At 57.0% G+C, this 17538-nt stretch overlaps 1 protein-coding gene across 3 annotated transcripts; it reads right to left on the bottom strand.

The window, feature by feature from the left end:
• Window positions 1–488: 488 nt before the first annotated feature.
• On the bottom strand, window positions 489–17212 carry LOC135575742 (fas-binding factor 1 homolog). Of its 3 annotated transcripts, none has more exons than XM_065034556.1 (19): window positions 15693–17211; window positions 15105–15213; window positions 14750–14777; window positions 14303–14344; window positions 13914–13974; window positions 13205–13825; window positions 12226–12355; window positions 11870–12003; window positions 11488–11590; window positions 10954–11382; window positions 10388–10472; window positions 10086–10186; window positions 9515–9721; window positions 8888–8995; window positions 8416–8569; window positions 7423–7599; window positions 6823–7236; window positions 1373–1516; window positions 489–864 (listed from the first exon to the last, which is right to left on the bottom strand). In XM_065034556.1, the coding sequence occupies exons 6-18, from the start codon at window positions 13761–13763 to the stop codon at window positions 1496–1498; spliced, it is 2622 nt and encodes an 873-aa protein (XP_064890628.1). In that variant the 5' UTR covers window positions 13764–13825; window positions 13914–13974; window positions 14303–14344; window positions 14750–14777; window positions 15105–15213; window positions 15693–17211; the 3' UTR covers window positions 489–864; window positions 1373–1495. The 3 variants fall into 3 exon arrangements, with proteins under 3 accessions (XP_064890628.1, XP_064890625.1, XP_064890627.1); XM_065034553.1 differs by lacking the exon at window positions 489–864 and adding an exon at window positions 5815–6239 and having other exon boundaries at window positions 1390–1516; window positions 15693–17212; XM_065034555.1 differs by lacking the exon at window positions 489–864 and adding an exon at window positions 5815–6239 and having other exon boundaries at window positions 1390–1516; window positions 11924–12003.
• Between the last annotated feature and the right edge of the window lie 326 nt (window positions 17213–17538).

Here is a 17538-nt window from a genome sequence, read left to right as displayed (position 1 = left end):
CAAAAGCTGCAGTTCCTGTGGGCTGTGGAACATCCTGGGGGTGCTGGGGAACCGCAGTGCAGGGTCACCGAATCCCAGCCTGGTGGGGCTGAAGGGACCTCTGCAGATCCCCAGTCCAACCCCCGCTCACGCAGGGTCACAGAGCAGATCACACGGGGAAATGCGTGGGGAGGGAAAAACAGCCTGGACACTTCACTTGGGATTGTTGTTTTCTGGAAGAAGGCCTTTAAAAACCAGAAGAACACCCCGGAACAACCTCCAGACCCAAGGACCCGGCACGACTGATTTCTGCCCTCAAGTTCTGGCTTCATCCTTCCAGGTCAAACTGGCTGTTTCTCCAACCACCGCGTGTGGTTTTTGGCTCCAGAGAAAGATGAGTGTTTCCTTCCCAGCTCCATCAGCAAAGTAGTGCCACACGCGGATTCATGCGCACAAACTGTCACAGAAATGTTCTTGACCTCAAGGTCCCTGTATCAGAGTCTCAGACGTTTGCGCTTTAGAAAGATACTTTAATTATGAGATTAAAAACAACTTAAAAGGTACAGCAGAGAAACAGTCCAGGCTGGGGGCCTCTCAGGGGGAGGGAACACAAGGCAAAAGAGACTTGGGCTTTTAAACCCATTTCTCTAAGAAACCCTCTAAGAATGGTGGCCAGGAGCAGGGAGGACGGCCGGGACGCTGGTAGAGGTGAAGTGCACAGGGCACTTTCCTCGGGATCTCCAGAAATAACTGCGTAACCTCAAAGAAATTGTGGTCCGGAGAAGGGCAGAAGGACGGACGGGATGCTGACAGACGTGAAGTGTTGTATGGTGCTTTCTTCAGGGGCTCCAAGAGGATCTTCTCCTTTTCTCAGTAATCATCCCCCTGAGAAGAGAGGAAGGATGTGTGGGATGGATCCCAGGCAGTGCCACAGAAACAGGGTCACAGTCCAGGGTGTTGCTCACCAACAACAGAAGCATCCCAAAGCCTCCCTCGTGCCATGTCCCCCGTGAAGGGGACCCCTCCCCGTGCTCCTCCAGAGCCCAGAGCCTCGCAGTCTGAGCAAGACCCATGGGGGAAGCCTCCAAGAGCGTCCCTGCCTGGGGAAAGACCCAGCGGGGACCTGACGGCACAGGATGGGGACACCACAAAGCCAGGGCAAACGGGCTTTAACTCACCTGCCTCTCCCCTCCTGCCCCCTCCGGGCACTGCCCTGCCTCAGAGAGCTCCGCTGAGCCCCTGCAGAGGATGCGGAGGCCAACTCACACCTGAGGTTTATATACAGGGGCACTAAACCAGCCCCCAGGACCATCCCAAGCCTCCGGAGACCCAGGTACAAGCGCAGCTGCCCCCCCGCATGTCCCTTCCCACCCACAGAGCGTGGAAGCCTCACCCAGGGTGCTGGAGAGACCCTCAGTCGGGGCGCCGAGGTCCTGGGCTGCGGTCAGCGGTGTCACAGGGCGGTCGGGCAGCTCCTCGCGGGGCTGTTCACTCCATCTCCTCTGGTGAGCCGTGCTCAGCCGCTGCTGCGCGGTCTCTGGGAGAAAGGCAGGGAGAGAAGCTGTCAGAAAAGCTTCAGGCCTTGGGCACCGTGGCCCCAGGCCCAGTGGGGAGGGTGAGGAGACACTTCCCTGATGTGTGCAGAGCAACAGCCCCCAGTTCTGCAGGTCGCTGCACAAGTTCTCCATGTTCTCGATGAAGACCCAACGACCTTGGTCAACTGATTTCTGCCCTCAAATACTGACTCCATCATTCCAGGTCAAATTTCCAGTTTCTGCCACCACCGCCTGTTGGTTTTCACATCAAATCTCCATAACTGACAGTTGCAAAATGCTTTGAGATAGTGCTACAAAAATAGGAGCAGTGGAAAGAAGGGCAGAACATCTACTGTCAGCATGTGGTTAATTAGTACTACTTGTTTTTGTCCTCAGAGCAGTATCACTATCTTCTCCTTTGAGTTCCTACTGACCAAGAGAACGGCGTCAGTGTTGGGGATGGCACAGAGGCACAAGGAGTTTCTGCAGGGCGGTGAAAGGAGGATGTGCTGGAAAACACAAAGATGTCTTCTGGAAAGCTGAAGGAAGCAGAGGCTCCAGAGAAGGACAAGTGACTTCCTGCAGTTTGGACTGCTGATAGAATGCGAGTAAAGAAACTAGACGGTAAAGCTATAGAGTTAGTGCAGGATTGGAGAGGAATCAATAAAATGAAGCCTTACACATTGTTAACCAAATTCTGGTTATGTTATCGAACCAACATCAGTAAACTCACTGGGGAGCTGATGCTCTATCCCAATATCCAATTAAAAGGAAAGAGTGAATTTATATAGTATTTGGAACCAAGTGACCCAGCAATGTGAACTGTGTCTGGAAAACAATCTTAATATGATAAATATGGTACAAATGAGAACAATTAGAAAAGGAAATGTAGCAGGACAACATTAGCAACTAGATTTCTCCAAACTCCCTAGAAAAGGCGGTTTGCTGGTGTTAACAGAGACCTTCTCAGGTTGGCCAGAAGCATCCCCTGCCCAGCTAGTAAAGCTGCAAAAGTATCTAAAGCTTTGTTAAATGAGACCATACCCCGATTTGGGGTCCCCGCTCTGCTGTCCTCTGACAGAGGACAGGTAAGTTCAAGCCACAGCAGCTTCTACTGGATCTTTAGGCATTAAAGAGCATAATCTTTCAGAGTCACTGAGATCAACGCTGAGAGAACTGGAAAGCGGTAGGTCCTACTGGTTCCAACGTCTGTTTCTTATCTGCTGCTTTCTTCACTCTTGAACAGTGAATCCAGGCGGGTTGTTCTTTAATCTTGATGGCGGTAAAGGCCGTCAGCAACAGCTGGAGCAGTCCATTCCACTTCTCTTCTCAAGGCTGACATGGAAAAGCTTTCACAGAAACTTCATCTATTGGCTTGAAAGAAAAGACTTCAGTTTTCCTTGGCTCGAGGCTTCCGTCTCATTCTGAGCAGCGCTAAAGGTAGTGCTGGATTCTACTTCCAGTTAGCTTCCTGGCAAATTCTGTTTATGGGCTGTTCCATAAAGTGACTCATTTTCTTTTCTACCTGCCCACTTGCTTAAGGCTTGTAGGGAGTCTGCAACTGCGAATCGATCTCTAATGCTTTACTGACTTGCGGCACTACCTGTGCAACAAAACGGGGCCCCCTAGCAGAGGACATCACAGCGGGTACCCCAAGTCGGGGTACGGTCTCATTTAACAAAGCTTTAGTTACTGTTCTAGCGTTACTAGTTGGGCAGGGGAATGCTTCTGGCCAACCTGAGAAGGTCTCTGTTAATGCACTGCAAGGTAGGGTTTACTGATGCTGGTTCGAGGAGGCAGCCATCCGGGCTCAGAGGCATCACTCTCATTGCTCTCTCTGTCTTTCCAGCAGCTCGTCTCGCAGTATCAGCTGCCAGTTTATTTCCAGTTTCCTGATCAGTGTCTCCTTCTTGATGCTCCTTGAAATGCATGATGGCAACTTTTCTAGTAACAGCACAGCTTCCGCCAACTGGAGTATCTCATTTAATCTGTTCTTGTGCTGTTAATAAACTTGGTCCTTTTCAAATGCTCCATGGGCACGCACCACTCCCAAAGCACACTTGGAATCTGTCCAAATATTAATCTTCTTCTCTTTGGATAATTCTAAAGCTCGTGTGTGCGCAGCTGTCCGGGCAGAAGTCCCAGGAGGCAAAGGTTTGGCTTCGATTACCTCGTGGGTAGTTGTTAGGGCATCCCCAGCTCTATGTACTCCTTGCTTTACAAAGCTGCTTCCAGCGGAGAACCAGGAGTCTTCAGCGTCTTCCAGCGGCTGTTCCTTTAAATCCCGTCTGCTGGAGGAAACAGCTCCCACTGTTTCCAAGCAATCCTGGACCACAGGCTCTGAAACAGACCCACTGAGGAAAGGGGCTGCAGTGACAATGTTGGTAGCGACAATATTCACATCGTCTAGGTCCACCAGTACTGCCTGGTATTCAGGAATCTTGAGGCAGATAACCCATGGGTACCTTTTTGTTCCAGTACGGTTGGGACTGTATGGGACACTTTCTGTCCCACGGTGAACTCAGGAGCTTCCTGTACAGCGAGTCCAAGAGCTGCCACAGCTCCACGACATCCAGGCCAGCCTTGGCTCACTTCATCTGATTGCTTAGGGAAGCAGCAGCCGCTCGGTTCTGAGCTCTTAGTTGCTGTGCCAGAACACGCAGAGCAATGCTTTGCCTTTCGTGTGAGCATAACTCCAATGGCTTGGTGATATCTGGGAGACCCAGGCTCTTTGTTGAGTTGTGCAAATGCCCTCAGATGCTTCTCTTGTCCAATTCAACTTGGAAGTCCTTTTGTTTCACGGTTCATAGAAAGGCTTTACTCAAAGTCCATCATTATAAACTCAAAGTCTGCACCAAGGTTTCATTCTAAGAAACGCCCGGAGCTCTTTTACCGCTGCAGGTTCTGGTGTCCGGCAAACAGCTTCTTGTCGCTCCATCCCCAGCTCTGGTGCTCTCCGGAGATCTCGAATCCCAGATAAGTCACTTGGCACTGGATCAGCTGGGCTTTCTGTTGGGAAGCTCGATACCCACTGCATCTCACCCAATTTAGCAAACTTGCTGTGCATTGCACATGGTCTTCTTTGGTTTCTGTGGCTGTTCTTTTATCTTGAATGTCACTTCACCTTGTTTGAATGTTATTATAGCTTGCAATTGTTTTCCTAAGTCTTGTCTCCGTAACGGTTTTGGAGACTCAGGCATAGGTAAGAACTTAGGAATTGCATTTTGTCACTTCACCTTGTTTGAATGTTATTATTGCTTGCAATTGTTTTCCTAAGTCTTGTCTCCGTAACGGTTTTGGAGACCCAAACGTAGATAAGAACTTAGGAATTCCATTTTGTCACTTCACCTTGTTTGAATGTTATTATTGCTTGCAATTGTTTTCCTAAGTCTCGTCTCCGTAACGGTTTTGGAGATCTGGACATAGATAAGAACTTAGGAATTGCATTTTGTTTTCCAGTTTCTGTTGGATTGGCTGATGAAGAAAGCTTTGTCTCCTTGGCCAGTAGCTCCCACCACAGGTACAAAATCTTCATCTAATGGTATCAATTCCTGATTAAAAACCAAATCAAATGTTCCAGTCTCAACTAAAATCTCAGATTCTTTTCCATGTTTTTCTCTTCTTTCTGCACAGTTTCACCAGCTCGGAAGCTGAAGGCACATCATCTTCAATTCCACGCCCTGTGGGGACACGCAGTCTTCTTTCTCACCCTCCCCTCTCATCAGGGGAGTTTTCTGTCTTATTCTACATGCTGAACAACATGGTTTCAGCTTCTCCTGAGCTTTATTCTGCTCCCTTTTTAACGTGAACACAGCTGGATCCTGGGGTGGCAAGTTAATACCACATTCTGCCTGCCACTCTGTTTTTGCAAAGTGGAAAACATATCAGCTTCCATCACTTGACTGCACTTGCCTTCTCTCTTCAAGAAGAACGTTAACGAGGCATCATTCAGAGTTTCATTCAGAGGCCACTTTTCCTCATCATTTAATTTATACAATGGTGACTGTTTATGTCAGCAAGGTTTCTCTATTCACATTATCACCAGGTGGTTCTCCAATCTCTTTCCTGTGAGCTACCATAAGGTTAGTATGAAGTTAGTTGTAACGGATGAGTTTCTTACTATTAATTACTAGTCAAATATAAGCTAAGCTCTGCTTCTAAACAACGTGTTCCTTAATCTTCTGATCTCTTTGTCAGGCAGAAGGATTTAAAACTTGAAAAATATCCTCTCGTTTTGCAGCTGGTTAAAAAGCATTTAGCACGTCATGGGTTAATGATGGGTACGTCTTTGTAACTTTACCAGAGTCCACATTAATTTAGCGGCTTCTCTTCATCCAGAGAAGGGAGGACGGTCGGGACGCGGGCAGAGGTGAAGTGTCCAAGCGAACTCCTGCAGTCCTTGAGGCCTCTAACGCGTACCCACAGTCTCACATCCGATGTTATTACAAGTCATGTCAGAAGCAGAGCTGACAGAATGGACACTGGGGCAGAGCCTGATTAAAGGGTCTTGAAAGTAATGGGAGGCCGGAGAATGGAGGACAGATTGACTACTTGCACAGGTGGAGATGCTTTCCTCAGGGCCCCTATTAATGCATGTGTATACTCAATGGTATCGTCCACAGAACGGGAGGAGGATGGAGGGGTTGTTGACAGCCGTGAAATGTTGTATCGTAATTTCTTCAGGTTCTCCAAGAAGATTCTCTGCGTCTCTAACTCTTTGTTCCCCTGAGAAGAGAGGAAGGATGTGTGGGATGGATCCCAGAAAGTGCCACAGAAACAGGGTCACAATCCAAGGTGTTGCTCACCAACAAGAGAAGCATCCCAAAGCCTCCCTCGTGCCATGTCCCCCGTGAAGGGGACCCCTCCCTGTGCTCCTCCAGAGCCCAGAACCTCGCAGCCTGAGCAAGACCCATGGGGGAAGCCTCCAAGAGCGTCCCTGCCTGGGGAAAGACCCAGCGGGGACCCGACGGCACAGAATGGGGACACCACAAAGCCAGAGTCCAGCAGAGCCGGCGTCTCCCACCCAGGGACGGGCTGAGCAGAGGGCAACCCCTCCGAGCCAAGGACGATGTCCATCTCGGGTTGGACGTGGAGCCAGCCTGAGACAAGCTGCGAGCATCCCCCTCTCCTTGTCTGTGGTGTCACTGCTCTGGCTGCCCGCGGCTTCTTCGAGCCCACCCGGCCCAGCCCAGGGCTCAGCCATGATCTCAGGAGACCCCCCGGCTCTCAGGGCCCCATCGGGTTCCGCCAGCCCAGCTCCCTCAGCGGCTCCGCAGCCCCTTCCAGCCCCGCTCTCCCCCCACCTCACCTGCTGGGCCTGGAACTTCAGCAGCTGCATCTGGGCACTGAACATGGAAGATACGGAGGCCTTTTCCTGCTTCAGCTGCTCCTGTTCCTGCTTCAGCTGCTGCAGCTGCTGCTTCAGCTGCTCTGGCTGCTGCTTCATCTGCTCCAGCTGTTGCTTCATCTGCTCCTGTTGCTGATTCATCTGCTCCTGCAACTGCTTCAGCTGCTCCTTCTCCTGCCTCAGCTGCTCCTTCTGCTGCTTCAGCTGCTCCTTCTCCTGCCTCAGCTGCTCCTTCTCCTGCCTCAGCTGCTCCTCCCGCTGCTTCAGCTGCTCCTCCTGCTGCTGCAGGACCTGCAGCTTGTCCCAGAACTCGGACTGCATCCTGCGTGCCTCCCCCAGGGCTCGCTCCCCCTCTGCGTGCTTCTGGGCCAAGAGCTGCAAGGCAGAGCGGGTGGGGAGGTTGGGGACAGGGACCCTCGCTGCCCTGCGCTGGGGCTCCTCTGGGCGTCCCCTTGTTCCCCTCCCGGCACAGGATTCACAACTTCAGGAGGGGTGTGAGACCCTGGCTTGTGCTGAGGGCCCATGCACGGCTGCGAACCGTGGCACAGATGCTCCACATACCTCCTTTGTGCTTCTAATCATCTCCTGCTGCTTCTGGACAGGTTGCATGGCCCCGATCACCTTCTCCTTCTCCAGCCGCATTTCTTGCCAGGCCTCGTCCAGCCTCTGCCTGTCTCTCGCCAGCTGCTCCTCCTTGGCTTTCAGCTCCTGGCGCTGGATCTTCAGCTCTGCCCGCTCCTAGGGTGGGCATGGGGGAAACTGATGCATCACCTGCCCCATCCTGGACACCATCTCCCGTCTTCCCAAGGGGAGGCAGAGCCCCTGTTGAGCTCCTCGTGTGGCCGCTTTGGGTGCAGAGCAACAGTCCCCGGTGCTCCAGCACAGCCCTCACCCACCCACCTGCCTGTGGGGAGCAGGGCTGGCAGAGCTGGGACTGGATACACACACACACTCCTTGCCCAGAACGGATGGAGCCCCTCACCGTGCTGCACACCCTCAAACACGCTCACCACACGGCAGTTCCTCGGCACTGGAAATACCCAGCCTGAGTGGTCCTTTGCCACCCTGGCAGCCCTGAAAAATGCAGCTCTGCCACACTGTCTGTGCCACATGTCCCCTCTGGACAGCCCCGCGGAGAGCAGAACCGGCTCTAGACACATCCCCATGGCACAGGGAGGTTTTGCCTCACCCACCGTGGGGCTTTCCTCTCCCCAGACTCACAACAGAGGCGGCTGCGCCTGCTCTGGCTGCCCAAACTCCTCATGGGTAACGGGGAGAGACAGAGGCAACTGACGCTTCAGTCAGCAGCTGAAAGGGGCTGGTGGAGCCTGTTCCTGGGACACCCCCATTCTCACCACCCTGAGTGACATCTCTGTCACAAGCAGGCAGCGCTGAACGTCTCCCCGCTGAGCAGGACCCACCCGTGAGCCTGCCAGATGCTGCAGGGCCAGACGCCATTCACGGGCTCCAGGCCAGGGACCTCCAGTGGGCCAGAGAAACGCCCCGGACCCAGCCAGGAGCCTGGCCCGGGCAGAGGACACAGCGTGGGCTCACCTGCTCCAGCAGCCAAGTCTGCTCGCCCAGCCTGGCCTGCGTGTTGGCCACCAGCTCCTGGACACGGCTCTGCTCCTCCTCCATGCTCCTCCTGCACACGTTCTGCAGGTCACTGGAGAACTTCTCCATCCTCTCAGTGATGCTGTCCAGAGACCTGTGCAGAGGAGCCAGGGGAGGGTCACCCTGGGGGACACACTTTGTCTCACTGTGAAGGAGAGGGGGACGTGTGCCGGGCCATGGGCCGGGCAGCCCTGCCCCGAACCTCTCGGGATCAGAGCAGAGCAGTAGGAAGATGCAGCTGCTGTTTCAGGGAGCAAGGACAGATCCTAAACAACAGCTCAGCATCCCTGGGGGCAGCGGGTGGGAGAGAGGATGGCCCCTGTTCCTCCCGTGCTCCGGGCCTGGTTCCCCAGAGGTCAGGGAACACCGCGGCCAGGGATCAACGTGGGGACACGACACCGGCTGTCGGTACCTCATGTGTGTAATGGTGCCGGTCAGCACATCCATCTCTCTCTCTTTCAGCCACTTGATGTGCTGGAGCTGCTCCTCGTGTTTCTTGCGCAGTTCCTCGACAGACTCCCTGCAGGACATGGGGAAGGAGCCCACCACGGGCTGTTACAAACTGGTGCTCCCCGTGACGGGCACCATGCAAGAGGCTCAGTCGTGGGGCTGAGAACCAGGTCCCAGGAGCTGAGCTGGCAGGCTGGTCTGTCACGGGGCATCCCACGGACTGCCATCCCCATCTGGGATGGACCACATCTGGGGTTTATGGGCTTCTCTACCAAAACCAGACTTCTTATTGACCCAAACTGTGTGGACATCAGCAACTCATTGTTCTGAATAAAAGGGATCTGGGGGAGGGAAAACATGGGTTTCAGCATCTTTCAAAATGCAATGCATTCCCTCGGAATGACTCCTCCAGCCAGATCTCCCTGTCTCTGCCTGCAAAGCAAATCCCCACTCCAAAAGCCACTGGGCTGCCCTCAACCCAGCGCTTCTGGACTCTCCATTCTCCTTCCACCGTTTCCCCAAACTGTTCCCTGGTTCCTTCACCCAGACCGGGGGCACCGGCACCACGTGCCGCTCGTGCCGCTCTCACCTCTGCAGCTCCCGCAGCTGCTGCAGCTCCAGCCGGTGCTGCTCCCGCAGCTGCTGCAGCTCCAGCCGGTGCTGTGCCAGCAGCTCTGCCCGATCCCGCGCCGTGTCCTGCCGCTCCTGCCGCAGCTGAGCCACCAGCTGCTCGTTCTGCCGCCGCAGCATCTCCACCTGCTGCTCATAGTTGTCCTTCATTACGTTCACTGAGGTCCTGCCGGGAGAGAGCCCGTAAGGGGTCACGGCACCGAACGAGTGTTGCTTTCCTTGCAGCACGCGGCACTGTGCACCCAAAGGGCACATGGGGATTTAGCAGCAGATCGGTGTTGCTGTGTGCGTGGGGAAACTGAGGCAGGGGCAGCTTCGCTCTCTGCATTCTGAGCCCTGAACCCTCTGCTGCTGCCCAGTGCGGTGCCCTGCTTGGGGACGTGCTGGCAAAGGGACAGACCCCTCTGCTCAGTGTCACCCACCCAGGGCTGGATTTGGGACGCGCCCCAGCACTGTCCCCCCAGGGGAGATGGACGGGGCTGTGGGCAAGGACCTGCCGGAGGAGGGGAGCACAGGCCAGAGCCCGGTACCTGTGGCTGCTCTCCTGGACATCCAGGTGCTCCTGGTGCTGCCGCTGGGCACTCTCCAATAACACTTTCTGCTGCGCCCGCTCCTCCTCCAGCATCCGGACCTGCCGGGCACCCAGGAGAAGGTTCCTGTGCTGCCCCGGGGACAGAACCCCCACAGCAGCACTCGATGGCCGTTGTTGGCATCTCTGCACAGGGAGGTTCCTCCTCTCTCCCATCACCCTGATGCTGTTTGGAGCAGACCTGGCCCCTTCTCCTCCCCCTGGGTCACCCATGGCCCCCATCCAGCAGGCGCTGGGGCTCACCTGGCTCTCCAGCTCTGCCACACGGGCCTGGGCGCTCAGCAGCTCTGCCCGACAGTCCGATGCTGCTGGGGAGGCGGCCAGCTGGCTGCAAGCAAAAAGCACCCAAAGTGGTCAAGCCGAGGAGGCCACGAAAGACAAGATCCCTCCCCAACGCCAGTTCATGCCTCGCAGGTGAAGCCTCCGTCCCGCTCGCCTGCGGCAGGATTCAGCCTTTTGGCTGCCGAGGGAGCAGAGACGCCAACAGCTCCGTCCCTGGTGCTCCCCTGGCTGCATGCGCCCCCTTCCCCGGGCACCCCCAGCTCGCACCCCCTGCCCACCGCTCCAGGCACTGGGGCTGCAATTCCCTTCTGAGCCCCATTGGGACGGCACAAGTCTGAACCTGCCGAGGGGAACGGGACTGTGGGCTGGATCAGCGGGACAAAGACCCGCGGCATTACCCCAACTGGATATGAGAAAGTGCTTAACACGAATTGGGTCAGTCTGAGGCAAGCGCTGCTGAGAGCTGCTGCTGCAGCAGCCACACGTGGAGCAGACGGCAGCGCTGCGGCCATTGACCGGGCCTTTACCTGCCGGGAGAGCGGGGACCCGGCCCTTCGCCCGCGGTCTCTGAGGGCTCGGCCGTTGTGTCTTGGGCCTCCGAGGGTTCGTTCTTTTTCTCTTGGGCCTCCGAGGGCTCGGCCTTTTTCTCCTCAGTCTCTGAGCGCTTGGCTTTCTTCTCCTGGGTCTCCGTGGGCTCGGCCTTTGTCTCCTGTGCCTTGGCCTGTTCTTCGGCTCTCCTGCGAGCCAAGGCATCGATCAGCCAGTCCATTGGGTCGGGTTTAGGTGCTGCCTCCTCTGCAGCCCCGAGCTGGCTGGCGGGGTCCATGAAATCCTCATCCTCCCAGCCCAGCCAGTCGTCTCCGGCCCTTCTCCTCCGCACGGGGTTCCGTCTGCGGGGAGGACGAGGTGTGGAGCGGGGCTCTGGGTTTGTTTCGCTGCTGCTGTTGGCAGAAAACCTGAGGAAGGAGAAGCAGTTGCAGACCTGCCTGCCAGGGGACCCGAGGACCTGCCTGCTCCCCCGCAGGGACAGCGACGCTCCAGACACACGCACAGCACCGTACCTCACCAACTGCCCCATCGCCGGCTGGACCGCGGGCCTGGAGCCCATCGAGGGCTTGTACTCTCCGAAGACAAGCTCCTTCTTGTCCCCGCGCTCTTCCTCCTCTGTTCAGACAAGGAGCCTTGAGTCAGCGCCCAGAGGAGCAGCTGCTGCAAAGACACCAGCCCTCCCCTCCTCCTCCTCCCCCTGCCAGGCTGCCTCGAGGGCAGAGCACAACACTTGTGCATGAGCCGCCTTCCCGCGCTGACCCAGAGCCCCTGGACCGCCCTGCTCACCCGACAGAAAGGGCATTTCCCCTGCAAGGCCACGAGAAATCAAGCTCGCTAGCCCAAGCCAATGCTGTCACCTCTGCAGACCTGCCCAGCGTCCCTGGCTGCGCTCACCTGCCTGCTTCTGGGAGTTTTTATCCACTTTGAACTCCCTATGCTCTCCCGTACCTGGCTTTTCCAGGACTTTGGCCGCGGAGCCTCGTCCGAACAAGTCGTCCAGCGTGGAGCACGCTGGCCGGAGCTCCTCTCTGTGGGGACACGGTGGCAGATGGTTTCTCGCAGAGGCAGGGCTGTCCCTCCTCACACAGCCTGGCCAGGCTGCTCTGGCTCTTCTCTGCCAAACCAGCTGCTCTTGCGCCTTGCTGGGACCCACGGGCAGAAGCTCCAGCATCCCCCCCCAGCACGGTGGCACCAGCTCAACGCGCAGCCCACCCCCTGCGTTACTGCCACCACCTCATCACTGCCCTTACTCTTTTTTTGGGCCTTTGCCACGTCTCAGCACATCCAACAGGTCGTCGTCTTCAGCATCTTCGAACATCGACGTCTTCCTCCTCTGGACCGGGGCCACGGTGCGCAGGGGCGTCTGGCGTGGGGGCAGCTCTGGGGATGGGATGGCACATGGGAGGAGGTTTGAGCAGGGTGGGGTTTGGTTTTTAAACAACAAGAGATCAAAGCAGCCCTGCCTGCTCTTCTCTCCCTGGACCATTTACAAAGTCCTTTTTCAATGTCTTTTCCCTGACTGAACCTCACAGCAAGTGACAAAGCGGCAACGCGCCACTGCCTGCCCTGTGCCCCTGCAGCCACTGCTGGGACATGGCTGGGGGTCACTGACACTGGGGTTTCCAGCTCTGGCAACACCAGGAGCTTCTTGAGCTTTGCAAGTTTCCAATCGGATCGTTCCTGCCCCTCTTCACCCAAAGCCCCTGCTCTACCAACACACCCTGGCCCTTGCCACAACCCACCGGCTGCTACTGGTGTCCAGAGTGGATTTATGGGGGGAAAGGGCCATTTGAGGGGACTATCAGACCCATGAGCATCCCCACTGCAGGAACAAGAGGGGCGAGTGCCTGTAACACAGCCCAGTGCAGCCAGGACCCACCCAGACGTGCCCCCGCTGGGCTTTGCCGTGGACTGGGGATGCTACAGCCACCCAAATCCTGACCCCGAAAACTCGTTCTCCTTTGGCACCCTGCACAACAGGCCAGGTGAGGCCCAAGGGAAGATCTGAGCCTCCCTTCCCGGAAAGGAAAGGCCAGTTCTGTAACCTGGGGCACTCCCTGAGCTGTGGCACAACCAACCCCATTATCAAGCTGCTCTAGGAACGACCGCACTGCTTAATCAGAGATGGGACTGGGTGGCTTTCCATTTCATCAGCTGGGACCTCACACACACTCAGCCAGGCTGCCGATTCCTTTCCTACAAGGAGGAGGCATCCAGCAACCTGCTTACCTTTCCTGCTGCTCTGTTCTGCTGTTGTCTCAGAGCTGCGCTCAGTGCCACGTTTCACGGGCATCTTCCCTGGGCCAGAACTGGGTTTCGATGTCCCCAGGAAATCCCAGTCCCAGTCGTCCTTGTCCTGGAAAGCAAGAGGATGAGGACGGGCACAGGGCGAGCGCTGCGGATGCCTCAGCACTGCTTCTCCCTTGGGAGGCTGGTGCTGGGGCCGCGGCTGCAGTGCACGGGGGCTGAGACGGGGGGGATTTTGGTACTTGAAACGCTCTGAGCCCTGAGTCCTGTGCTGAGATCCTGCTACTGCCTCTGGGAGAAGCGTCAGGAACACCCATGGCCATTGCTTTGGCTGAGGGCTCTTCCTACGACGCTGGAGCCGAAGCGCACCCAGGAAGGCCGGGCTGCAGCAGCGGGTGCTGCCGGGCTCTGCTCCATCCTCGGTACCTGGAAGCCCGTCTCCCACCAGCCACCCACTCCCCTCTCCTGGCTTTTTGCCCCTGCCAGTGATGCCAGACACCTCAGCCCCAGCCCTCAGGACATCCAGGTTCTCTCCCCACATCAGGGCTCACCCCTGCAGCTGCCTTGTCCTCTCCAGGGACATTGCAAACCTCCGCAGGCAACCTGTCGGGGCAGAGAGCGAGTGTACAAGCTGAGGACGGGGCAGGTCAGGAGGACGTGGGGAGCACGCAGAGATCTGAAAGGCACTCACTCCTTGGTGACCCGCATGCTGGTCTTCAAGGCTCTCCCACCGGCTGTACAACGGGGTTCAACTGGAAACATACAGGGAGAGATCAGGATGATGGACACGGGCATAGCCCCGGCCTGGGCGCTCCACGGGAGGATTTGTCGGCTTCTCAAGGACCACAGAGGCTTTTAATCATGGACAAACTTTCCTTCGCCTCCCCAGACCGACGGCCAACCTACTGAGTGGCCTCTGGCTCTGGGCACCCGGCTCTCCCCTCTGCTCCCCGCTGCCTCCCCCTCACAACTGGAGCCCCTCGCGCATCAAGGGCTGTTGCACCAGCAGCTCCTGCTCCCAGGAAGGGAGGACCAGGACCACGATGCTGCCCTTGCAGCTGCAGAGAAGCTTCATTTTACCATCATATCTCAAAAGGTCCTCAAGGGTGTCATCCATAGAGCCTGAAACAAAACAAAGTCAAGGTGCTGAGGCAGGTGAGCTCATAGAGCTGGTGCAGAGAAGCTCCCAGTGTCAAGGGCAGCAAGAGGCCTCTAAACCAGCAGTTAGGGAGCAGGGGAGGGGAAGAACTGAAATAAACATATATATTCTCCCCCAGATTTGGGAAAACCCACAACCACAGAATACAGGAACCCAGGAACTAAATCCCTTTGATTGGAGAGGCAGGTGAATATCTTTGGGTCAGGAATGACACAATACCCTGAGCTGCACCTTCCACACACAGATGGTGACCATTGCGGTAGCCAGGGCTGCCACCTCATCCCAGTGTCCCCCTCCTCCACCCCAGGCGTTCCCAGCAGACCAAAGCACCTACGCACAGTGAAAGGAGACCAGGCCAGTGTACTTACCACTTAAACCTCTCTTGGCTTGCGTAGCCTGTGGAGAAAGACATATTCCCTCATTAGAAAACCAAGCGAGCCTGAGCTGGACTTTGTTAGCACACTCAAGCCAGAGGCAGGTTTCTCCCGAGAACCCAGCAGCACCAGCAACACCCTCGTCCCGCCCGCGCTGCTTGGGAAATGGCAGCTGAAAGCCCGGGGGAGCAGCGAGATGTGACCCCTTCAGTGACACCAGGGGGCTCAGCCCCTCCTGCCTGCCAGCTGGGCAGAAGCCCCCAGCCCTCGGGACGGCTCGTGCCTCCCAACCAGTGCCAGGGCAGCACTGGGCATTTCCCGGGCCTGCCTGAGCACCCGTCACACTCACCATCGCAAGAGCCGGGCTTTCCCTTGCTCAAGACGGTCTCTCCGCAGATTCCTCCGATGTCAACCCCCAGGGGGGGACCGAAGATCCTTGGTCGCGTCCACACGCCGACCTGCAGGGACAGGAGGATTTCCCCACTTGCTGTTCAACCTACGCCCCTCTGCTGCCCCCCCGGCTGGCTCCCTGCTGCTCGGACCTCTCCAAGCCCCCCAAAAACCAGGCTCCAGCTCAGCCTTAAACACACCCGGAATCACAGAAGTATTCTGGTTGGAAAAGAGTCCAACCATAAACCTCACACTACCAAGTCCACCACTACCCGTGCCCAACCCCTCCAGGGATGGTGACTCCAGCACTGCCCTGGGCAGCCTCTTCTAATGCCCCACAGCCCTTTGGGGGAGAAATTGTTCCCCAGATCCAACCTCAACCTCCCCTGGCGCAACTTGAGGCCGTTTCCTCTCATCCCATCGCTTGTTCCTGGGGAGCAGAGCCCGACCCCCCTGGCTCCAAGCTCCTTTCAGGCAGTTCAGAGATCAGAAGGTCTCCCCCCAGGTCCCTCAGCCGCTCCATCACACTTGTGCTCCAGCCCCTCACCAGCTCTCTTGCTCTTCTCTGCACACTCTCCAGTAGCTCAAGGCGTCAACCGAAGTCTCCAAACGCACAAGTCGCCGGGATGAACAGCACCTCCCGCGATGCTGCAGGACGGAGCAGCCGCCGCGGCACCAACCGCAGCGACCGCACCAACCGCACAAACGGCACCGACCGCACCGGCCGCACCAACCGCCGCCGCTCCGCGTCCCGTGGCCGCGACACGGGGCGCCCTCGCGCCCAAGGCCCCCAGCGCGCGCGGGGCTGGTGGCCATGGCCGCCTCGTCCCGGGCCCCGGGCTCACGGCAGCCCCGGCCCCGCCCGCAGCGGCCCCGCCCGGCCCTTCCCGGCCCGGCCCGGCCCGGCCCTTCTCTCGCCGGTGCTGGGAAATGGAGTCCCCAGCGGGCCCGGGGCTCGGCTGCCCCCGGGGGAGTTTCAAACCTCTTTGGAAAGCCCACACGCCTCATGGCTTAAAACACTGAAACCTTCTGCATGGGCTTTGTCAAGGCTGCTGTCTAAGTGTGTGTCTACTTCAGTGCAGAGCAGCTGCTAAGCCTGGAGAGAACTGTGGAATTTCACTTCGGCTGGAGAAGTCCCACACTGTCAAAATAAACTCACATAGCTGGAAAGGTCCCCGAGCTCGTCCATCTTCTCCCATGTTTGCTCTGCCTGATTTCAGAGTGGGAAAACAGTGTCCTTTCCTTCTGGGTGTCTCCGTACCGCCTGTCAGGCACCTGGCAGGATGCAGAGCCACCTTCAAGACGCTGATTTAGGCAAGATGGCCCAGAACACCCAGCAGCAGCTCTTCCTTCAGTTTTCTCCTCGGTGCTTTTCTGCCATGCCCAGGAGGGGGTGCTCTCAGACAACTTAAAACGGGCTTTGGACACCCTAATAAAAACAACCACCACGAACTCCAGGGTGCACTGAAAAAAGCCCCGAGACGGCCTCTGCGGAGCTGCCACGGTCTGGAGCTGCTGGTGCCCCCCAGCTGGGATGTTGCCTCTTCCCCATGAGGGTGGACGGGAACTGCTCATCCTCCAGATGATCAGGAATTTCAGTCCGGTCATTGGACATGGCGAATGCTTATCAAACACCAAAGAACTGGGTACGGCCCAAACCCCTCTCCAATCTCTGTTTTCCCACCAGACGCTGTGGGGTTTGCAAAGGGACCTGCCCAGTACCTGGCATCACAGCCCCGACACACTCCTGTCTGCCTGCTGCTGGCAACAAACCCTCCCCGGAGTGACCCCAACCTGGCCTGAGCCCGGGAAGCCTCATCCTGACACCGAATGTTGGGGATTTGTCCCATCCAGCCCCTGCAGAACCACACAGCCCCATGGACAGCAGGACCAGGGCAGTGACCGACCCATGGACTGGGTACTGGGGAAGCCAAACCTCAAATACTTGGGGCAGTTTTGGGCCCCTCATGCCAAGAAATTCCTTGAGGTGCTGGAGCGAGTTGAGAGAAGAGAAAGGAGCTGGTGAGGGGCTGGAGCACAAGTGTGATGGGAGCGGCTGAGGGACCTGGGGGTTCAGTTGGAGAACAGGGGCTGAGGGGAGACCTTCTGATCTCTGAACTGCCTGAAAGGAGCTTGGAGCCAGGGGGGGTCGGGCTCTGCTCCCCAGGAACAAGCGCCAGGAGCAGAGGAAACGGCCTCAAGTTGCACCAGAGGAGGTTGAGGTTGGATCTGGGGAACTGCTTAACAGCAAAGGTTGTCAGGCATTGGGACACCAACCCCTCTGGCTGCCATTTTCCCCAGCAGCTCCCTGGAGCCTTATTCTGGGGAACACAGCACAGAAACCCAGCAGTGTCAGCAGGAAAGGTTGCTGGGGTTAGGGATTTGGGGCCCTT

Source organism: Columba livia, chromosome 18 (genome assembly GCF_036013475.1).
Source record: "Columba livia isolate bColLiv1 breed racing homer chromosome 18, bColLiv1.pat.W.v2, whole genome shotgun sequence".
NCBI classification, from domain to species: Eukaryota; Metazoa; Chordata; class Aves; order Columbiformes; family Columbidae; genus Columba; species Columba livia.
Note: the sequence above shows the minus strand (reverse complement) of the source record. Positions and strands in the feature narration are given on the sequence as shown.

Bases quoted from the DNA above. Each gene is read 5' to 3' on its own strand.
- LOC135575742 (XM_065034553.1), bottom strand. From the start codon at position 13,763: ATGTGGGGAGAGAACCTGGATGTCCTGAGGGCTGGGGCTGAGGTGTCT. The intron at 10,187-10,387 runs GTGAGCCCCAGC...GGTGCCCGGCAG, and splicing joins TGGCAGAGCTGGAGAGCCAG to GTCCGGATGCTGGAGGAGGA. The intron at 7,237-7,422 runs GTATGTGGAGCA...TCTGCCTTGCAG, and splicing joins TGATTAGAAGCACAAAGGAG to CTCTTGGCCCAGAAGCACGC.